General features: G+C 33.9%; 2 protein-coding genes across 2 annotated transcripts in view; one reads left to right on the forward strand and one right to left on the reverse strand.

Annotated features, from left to right (window-relative positions):
- The first annotated feature begins 545 nt into the window (after nucleotides 1-545).
- Nucleotides 546-9237, forward strand: part of LOC135790071 (angiotensin-converting enzyme-like) — a 27090-nt gene continuing 18398 nt past the window's right edge. The window contains exons 1-8 of the mRNA XM_065300115.1: nucleotides 546-561; nucleotides 6784-6942; nucleotides 7019-7259; nucleotides 7316-7605; nucleotides 7675-7844; nucleotides 7958-8082; nucleotides 8234-8477; nucleotides 8534-8632. Of these exons, the coding sequence (XP_065156187.1) occupies nucleotides 6895-6942; nucleotides 7019-7259; nucleotides 7316-7605; nucleotides 7675-7844; nucleotides 7958-8082; nucleotides 8234-8477; nucleotides 8534-8632 (1217 nt within the window). The 5' untranslated portion in view covers nucleotides 546-561; nucleotides 6784-6894. The remainder of the gene's footprint in view (nucleotides 562-6783; nucleotides 6943-7018; nucleotides 7260-7315; nucleotides 7606-7674; nucleotides 7845-7957; nucleotides 8083-8233; nucleotides 8478-8533; nucleotides 8633-9237) is intronic.
- The window catches only part of LOC135790123 (skin secretory protein xP2-like), a 4861-nt gene continuing 4257 nt past the window's right edge, over nucleotides 8634-9237 (reverse strand). Inside the window, exon 3 of the mRNA XM_065300177.1 lies at nucleotides 8634-9141. Coding sequence (XP_065156249.1) covers nucleotides 8722-9141 — 420 coding nt within the window. The 3' untranslated portion in view covers nucleotides 8634-8721. The remainder of the gene's footprint in view (nucleotides 9142-9237) is intronic.

A 9237-nucleotide genomic window follows, 5' to 3' on the forward strand; every position in this document is an offset into this window, starting at 1 on the left:
TGTTCGTCGCTTCATCAACCAACATACGCCAATCCTTAAAAAATTAACTTAAACCCGCAATTTTTTTAAATATTTTTAAAATCGCTGACATAAGCCATTCGCGCTCAAATCCATCGTGTTCGTGTTATTCCTACAATAATCCTTAGTGTCGCATCAGAAAGCGCAATTAGATTTCGATCAGAACAATCGCGTGCAATTTCTAACGCCGGAAATACCGGTAATATCATAATAATAACCCATAGAAGACACAAATAATCCGAGGTTATTTGCTTTATGACCAAGCGATAGTTGCCGATCAGGATACGCCACGATCGAAACACAAATTTCGATCGGAATTTAAACTTAACGAACGTCAGGATCAACCGCATATGATCAAAATCCTCAACGTGTGAATGATCCAATTTTTCGCCAGGAAGATCCACGATATAATGAATTTACCGTGGTGATAGCCGACAGTGTACAAACTCTAGACCTGCAATCATCGCAACAATGCGAGTAAATGTGGCAGCGCAGTGGAACTTTCGAGACGAATGTCCAATCCAAGTCACACAACTTGAAGCGGTAGTAAAGGGACAGTAGAGACAGTTGAGTATGATTGAATCATGTAAAAACAACACAAAACGATTGTTTATAAAGTGCATAATGCATAGAATTTCAAGTCTCACGTGAATTACATTGTCTTGCTGCGGCGTAGTGTAATGAATTCCACGTTTTCATCTGAAGCACCGCCATTTCACGTTTTCCCCTTTTTATAGTAAACTTCGCTTTCAATTTACAGCGAGGATTTATATGTTCCGGACTATTCATCCGTCAATTGGAATTTAATTCTTCTAGAATTGTGTTTTAGTGTTTAGTATTTATCTCAGCTGTCAGAGTATGTATATGTATTGTTATTAATGAATTCACTGTAGCGTGTAAATCTTTCTTCATCATCAATGCTGTTAATTGGATCGATGATGATCGTAATTATTTATAAGCGGTAATCAGCTAGTACCTGGTTATTGGAATATATTGACTTAATAATCATTGAGCATTAATAATTACATGAATTATTAGATTTTGTATCTTGTAGATCAATTTTATGAGTAATTTTAGTATTATTCACACCTATGATTAAATATTCTTCAATCAACAAGGTTATTTGGTAAAATCGAGAGTAAAATGGAAAATGTATTGTTACTTAATAACAGTATAAATTTGCAATAAAATTATTAAATGTATCATTTAGAGTGATTTAATGACTAATTTTGCATGATTCACACTAAAATGAGATATTCCAACAGTAATCATCTTGTTAGTTAATAAAATCAACAGTAAATTAGCCAAAAACATAAAAATTAAACATTTTTAAGTCAAAAATATGATCTGAATGTTAAAAAATCTGTTGTTATTTAATAACAATATAAAATTGCAATAAAAATTAATAAAAACATGTTTTAGAGCAATTTAGTGACTAATTTTTGCATTATTCACACTGTAATTAAATATTCTACAATGACCAACTTGCTGGTTAGTAAAATAGTCAGTAAAATAGCCAAAGCACGAAAATTATACATTTTCAGGTCATAAATATGATCTGAATTGCAATAAATAATATAAAATGAGCAATGTAATGACTAATTTGTTCATTATTCACACTATAATTAAATATTCCCCCAACAACTTACTGACCAATAAACTGGACAGTAAACTTGACAGTAACACTAAACCAAAACATTTTTACACCGAAATTAATGCCCTGCAGCCCAAAACCATATTGTTACCTCTAAAAAAACTCATTAATAACAATATAAAATTGCAATAAACAATAAACATTGTTAAGACTATATATAACATCATTATTGACGGACTGTAGTTCCGCGAACTAATTTAAATAACCTACTCGTACAATAACGCGACGTGAAACAGTTTACGATTTGCAAACGATTAGCAGAATGCATCGATCATGATTTTCATGATGTAACACACTCATTGTTGTTTCGTCCTTAAAAATTTCAAGCTTTTTTCAATGCTAGTTCCTTCTGCTCTTAGTGCTACTTATATAACAGGTTATTAAGAAACAATTAGTGCGATTATTTAACTTGGGTGTGGTTTATGGAAACAAACAAAACGTAAAATATTATATTACTCAAATGTGCATCGTGTTAAAGTTTACGATGGACATTATATTATATTAGCACTTAGACTACTTAAACATCACATCAATCATTTTCTGTGATTTGTCATGATTCAACAATCTCTTCCTTGATTAAAACTTGAAAAAATGTTATTACGTGATGATAACTTAATGGCTAAATTTGTAATAACTTACATTTAACTGAAAACATGTCAAACATTCAAAGACAATGGTTTTCTGTAGGCTAGACGCGAGTGTAGACCCAAAATAACAATCAACAACAAAACGCGTGTTTAGTTATTGTTATGCAAGCGGTTTTACTGTCAATTTTTGGTTAATTGTGTGAATTCACAGACAAAAAATCGAAAGTTCACCTTGTTGAACTTGCCGGCGGGTTATGTTGACAATGAAAATGTTTTCCGCGATTAGGTTATTCAGATTATCATTAATCAAGTGTCTTAATGACTTTGGAACTCCCTTAAGTCATTTACAATTTAAGTTAAGTTAAGTTAAGTAATTTAGCCATAAAAACACTTTAAAGTTTGTTTTAAAAAAAAAACTATCAATGTTTAGCTTAACTTATCAATACTTAAGTCAAATACTTACTGGTAAGCTAGTACTGAGTGAAGTTATTGTCTTCTTCTTTTGTTTCGTTGAGTTTTAATTGTATAAACGAGAGAACTGGGCCAAGTTTGCCCCTGTTCTTTGTACTTGCTGCAATAACGCAACGCAGGTTTCATAGCTTCGTTTCAACGCGACACGCGCGCATAGAAGCGAAATGCAATGAAATGAAAAAAGTCAAATAAAAAATATATTCGCCTAGAAAGACATCTATTTCTATATGGGTTCAGGGCCTCCGGATTTCACAGGTGCGCGCTGTACAACACGCGTTTTAGTACGAGCAACAAGTACAGAGCGCTTAGTTTTAATGGTAGCAATTAACAGCCGCTGCATTTGATAACGTAAATGTAAATTCAAAATCAATTAGAGTCAAAAATTCTAATACATGACTGTATCTGTATCTACTCGATACAGGTGTACAATTTGTTTGTTTTTCGGCCCAAAATGAAAATAGAAAGTTTTTTATCATAATTTTGACCTGTAACCAGCATTTTTATTATTTTTAGTATTTGAATACAATTTAATATAATTTTTGAGTAGTTGACAATACTGAGAATGACCGTGAATATATTAATTGCAAAAAGAACTCTTTTGATTCCATAGATTTAACAAGAGTCTTAGACAATGGAAATTCTCATAAATTTGAAATTTGACTGATCACGAAGATCATTACATCAAAAAAGGCTTAAATTCAGTTATTAGACGCATGAATTTTTTATGTTTTACATGGTTAATGACATACTTTTTGCGTTGTGCTTTGCATAGGAATGTGTTAGGGTCGGTTTCAACTTCTGCGCGTGTTATCACAACGTTGCAGTTGTTATTGCAGGTCGTGGCCGATTATATGAACATGTCTATGACTAAAAAGTGTGACTGAGTGCTTAGTTTCAACATAAAAACATAATTTTTCTAAGTTACTCGACTTACTCGACTAAATTTTTGACCAAAATCGTATTTTTAGTCAAGGAACTAATTAACTCGACTAAATACTAACCAAAAATATGACTTTTAGTAAAATGGACAGTCATTATTTAATAACTAGACTGAATACTAACTAAAACATTAAATTTTAGTCAAGTGGACAGTTATAACTTACCAACTCGACTAAATTTTTGTATAAAATCGTATTTTCAGTCAAGTAGAGCTTTCATAACTTAACTATTTATTCCATGTTACTAATTAACTCGACTAAATACTAACCAAAAATATGATTTTTAATCAAATGGACAGTAATAACTTAACCACTGGACTAAACACTAACTAAAAATAAATTTTAGTCAAGTGGACAGTGATACCTTACCAACTTGACTAAATTTTTTGACTAAAATCAAATTTTCAGTCAAGTAGAGTCCCAACTTAACTAATTTTCCATGTTACTTACTAAATAACTCGACTAAATATTGTCCAAAAATGTGATTTTTAGTCAAATGGACAATTATAACTAAACAACTCAACTAAATACTAACCAAATATAATTTTTTTAGTCATAACTTAACATTACTCATATTCGTAAATGATTTGTAATATCAGGAAAAACGTGGTGTGAATTTTAAGCAAGAGAATTGCATGACTAACACACACAAGCCATGATTGTTCTCGTAATATTTTCGTAAAACCGAAATTTATGGCTGCAAATTTTGAAATTCTTTTGTGACCACTGTCCACAAACTTCACATTTATTACAACATCAAACAAAACCGCAATACTCGTAGGAAAACGTGATCGCTAAAAATTTAAATTCGTCTCATCTGTCTCACAATATCCTGATGCAATAATAAAAAATTTTCATGCGTTATACAAATGATTTAGCAGAAAACACCTAAATCACTTAAAAGTACTTGAAACCAACAAACAACTTCGCATAAGTAGGAAAAACAGAATAATTTCAAATGGAAGATATTAGATTATTACTTACGGCTGATTGACAATACGCGTAATTCGCCGTAAATGGAAATTTAATTCGCGTTTATGCTTTAATCAAATTCAAGCGCGCTTTTCATCAGTCGCATTAATTTCGCATTCCGCGACGAAGTATCTCACAATCTCACACATTATGCAAGCGTAATGCATCTCGGTGTGCGTCATCCACGTGCATAACTAATGAACCAGATGATTTTTGTTTTCTTCGACGACATAATAAACAATGTTAAGCAACGGCGGTAGCTACGCCCCTGGTGAAACCACAGCTTGCATGAAACAATATGGTACTTAACCATGCACAGGAGAGAAACATAAAATACTGGAGATGTGTGAGTTTGGTAATGAATGCATCTCGATATTCTACAGATGCATAAACCACACTTATGTGTGTTATTTGCATATTTGCTTAAGTGGCGCACCTTTTTTCTAAATAATTTGTCCTTGTATATTTTATTTTGTTTCATTTCATGTTAGATAAATTATATTTACCCAAAAAGATGTACGAGGTTTATTTTAACCAACATTTGAACATTTTAAATGCAAAAGTTTGTTTGTGACGCTTTGTAGAAAAACTACTCTGCCGATTTTGATAAATTTTGGTTTGGAGATGTATAAGACCCAGGAGAATAACATAAGCTACTTTTTGTCGTAAAAATATAACTTACAGGGTGTTTAAAATATATTTACAAAAAGATTGTAAGCCACGTTTACGCAAATTTGAATATTTCAATTTTTAGAACCAGGAGATCACTCTCAAGTAATAAAAAAATTATTAACGCAAGTAAAAGCTAATAAAACATATCCTAACGCAAAGAATATGACTTAAGTCACATCCGCATGGACTTATAATGTAAAAACAACTAGTTTCCTCGTGGTGTAACATTTTCCTGCATCGCAGCGTCTCCAATTGCAATAATAACATCAACACTAACTCCACTTTGAAATAATTAGCATAATTACTCTTTCCTTTGATTTGATTCAAATTAAATCAATAATTAATCTGCATATAATTAAAATATCGTGGATTTTCTCTGACATTGATCAATGATGTGGAAAAAATCCATGTTTTTAAGCAGGTATTTTCATACCAAAACGTAGACAATTAAAAGTTTTTCATTTATGCAATAAAAATGTGAGTTATGATGAAGTTGGTGTGTTTTGCACGTCTAACTTCTTATTTCTAACAAGATGTAAAGGACGTATGCGCAATCGTGTAACCTTTGGCTGTTCTTCGACTGAATGCAAACATGTTATGGGAACACGCTCGCGCAGCGTTTAATTGAAACACTTTTCTGTTAATTGTTTTTAATTTTGTCGTAACTCGTTACTAGATTTTAGATTTGTTCATTATATAACCATAAAGTGTATAGGCAACTTGTGTTACACTAGTAATGTCTGTGCGCAAATTTTTAAAACTTGAAAATTTTTAAGGTTAGATGAATATGCATATTATAATCTTAAGATTATTTTGAAATCACATGAATGCGCATGTAGATTTATATATTGGAGTAAGCAGAATGTTGTTATCTATCGAATTTGAACACTTACCTTTTATTTGTTGTTGATGTACACACCGAAAACTTGTTTTGGACTGGACACGAAGCGGTTGAAGATTGCTAACACTGTAAAAAGAACGTAGGCAACTTTTAATACACCAATGCACAGCAGCGGAGTTGTACACATGTGAAATGAACAAAATTGAAGATTATTTTCTAATTAGATCTATGTACATGCTTATTTATATCTAGGATTATATATTATATGATTGTTTAACACTTTTTAATACTTACAACAGTGCAACTGTTCATTTTTATCGATAAAACACTATTTTCATCTTTACCCGGCACGATCTTGCTTTTTTGAAGGTTAACCAATTCAAATATATAAATCTACAGATTATTTTTGAATTAATCAAGTGGGCATATCAAATTATATATCAAATTAAAAAGAATTAAATGTTTTACTTACTACAACAAGTTACCACACTGACATTGTGTTTTTTCTTAGTTAAAACTCAATTTTTATATACACTAACCGTCGACACTGCACAAAATGTTCACTCTACATATAGGCAACCAGTAATACGTTAAATTTGAAGTATACTCATAGAAACTCTTTATTTTTAGTTAAACGCTCAGCAATTGTATTCCGATTTTCAACACGGCGTCTGGGAGCTGTTCACTCGTGTCCGTAACGCCAACATCCCCGACATTACAACTTATCGCCAGATACGATTTATGAGCGTCGTGGGGCCAGCAGCACTTCCCCCAGATCAACTCGATCGGGTATAAACAAATCTTTTTCATAAATCTCCTTTATCTACAAACAAATTCATCCTGATACTAATCTGATTGCTTTTAGTACAATCGCTTGATCAACGACATGCTATCAGTCTACAATCAGGCATCAATTTGCGCCCTCAACGAGCCATTCCGATGCGGATTGCGTCTGCAACCGGATTTGTCACATATAATGGCAAACAGCCGGAACTGGGAAGAATTACAACACGTTTGGACTGAATGGAGGCGGCAAACAGGCCACCACGTCAAAGAAAGCTATGAACAATTAGTACATTTGTCTAATGAAGCCGCACGACTCAACAGTAAGCAAAAAATTAGTGAAAAACCGCCATTTTGTAAATTTGACATCCGTGTTTAGATTTTAGTGACACTGCGGAATATTGGAACTTCCCGTTTGAGTCCCCAAGCTTAAACTTGGATCTAGAAGACGCATGGGAGGAAATAAAACCGTTATATGAGTTATTACACGCTTATGTACGCAGGCGATTGAGGGACTTCTACGGACCGGAAAAGATCAATAGACAAGCGCCACTTCCGGCTCATATCTTGGGTAACATGTGGGCACAATCCTGGACGAATATTTTTGAGATTTCCCAGCCATATCCAGGCCGGAATTATTTAGATGTCGGACCGGAAATGATCAGACAAGTATGCAACACTAAAAAAAAACCGGAAGTTGATTAAATATTAATAAAATATCAAAAATTTTAATATTAGGGTTATGCACCAGTGGATATTTTTCGTCTGGCTGAAGATTTCTTTGTTTCTATGAACATGACACCACTTCCCAATGATTTCTGGGCGAGTTCCATCTTAGAAGAACCACAAGACCGTGTGGCGGTGTGTCAACCGAGTGCTTGGGACTTTTGCAACAGTCGTGACTTTAGGTAAATGCAAAATGTTAAGAATCCTGGTCTATAATGCAAAAAACACGTGCATTATTCACTTTAGACCGGGATTCTTCACTATTAACATTTATTAACATTTTTATTGGTTTTAGAATAAAAATGTGTACGAAAATAACAATGAAGGATTTGATAACTGCCCACCATGAAATGGCGCACATACATTACTTCATCAATTATAGAAATCAACCGAAAGTGTTCCGCGATGGTGCGAATCCAGGCAAGTAACATTTTAATTACAAATTTAGAATTTACATTCACAAGTGCTGCAATAATGAGACATGAGCCATATGGTGATCGATTGCGAGTGTGTTGGAAACTAGAAAAGCAGTGAAAGTTATTTTTTACAATTGAAAAACTTTTGTTTTTAGGTTTTCACGAGGCGATTGGTGAAGCAATAGGTTTATCTGTAGGCACGCCACGCCATCTACAAGTACTAGGATTATTACAGAACTCTGTAGATGACGGCGCTGTCGATATAAACTACCTATATCAAATGGCACTTGATAAAATCGCTTTCCTACCTTTTGCTTATGCCATGGACAAGTGGAGGTATTCCATCTTCAAAGGAGAGATCAATAAAGATCAATACAACTGCGAATGGTGGCGAATCAGGTAAAATTTGAGGTTAAACATGTAAAAATAGTTATTTATACAGGTTATGTTTACAGGGAGGAGTATACCGGTATAAAACCACCTGTGCTGCGTTCTGAAATGGATTTCGACCCCGGTGCGAAGTACCATGTGCCAGCAAACATACCATATCTAAGGTAAGTGTTAAAATTATTTATTTAAAAACCAAACAAGTCAACATTTAACGTTAAAAACATATATACATAATACAAGAGTAAAATCAAGTTTAGTGGTGTGCCTCACCGCCATAGTCGCCACCGAAATCATGTCCGCCGGTTTCATGACCTCCGCCATAATCGTGTCCCGCACCTTCGGATTCATAACCTCCATGATCAGGGTATTCATGACCTCCACCTCCGGATATGTCATGCCCACCTCCAAAGTCATGACCTTCTAATTCTTGTCCTCCTCCTCCACCAGCACTAATTTCATGGTGTTCTGGTACGTGTTGTGGTTCTTCATGGACAGGAACATGCACAGGTACCTTCACTTCATAGGGTACCTTCTTTTCAACCACATAGGGGACTTTTTTTACTACTTCGTAAGGAACAGGGTTCTCAACTGGTACCTTCACTGGATAAGGTACTGGTTTCTCAATATGATAAGGTTCCTTTTTCTCTACTGGGTAGGGAGCAGGTATAGGTACCTTCACAGGAACAGGATAGGGTTTTATCACTTCATAGGGAACAGGTCTTGATACATGAACCTTCACTGGGTATGGAACAGGTTTCTCGACGTGGTA

This window comes from Atheta coriaria, unplaced genomic scaffold (genome assembly GCF_025399875.1).
Source record: "Atheta coriaria isolate IRGN ID8LTWV9N9 unplaced genomic scaffold, Caltech_Dcor_3.1 hic_scaffold_4_pilon, whole genome shotgun sequence".
In the NCBI taxonomy this organism is placed as follows: domain Eukaryota; kingdom Metazoa; phylum Arthropoda; class Insecta; order Coleoptera; family Staphylinidae; genus Dalotia; species Dalotia coriaria.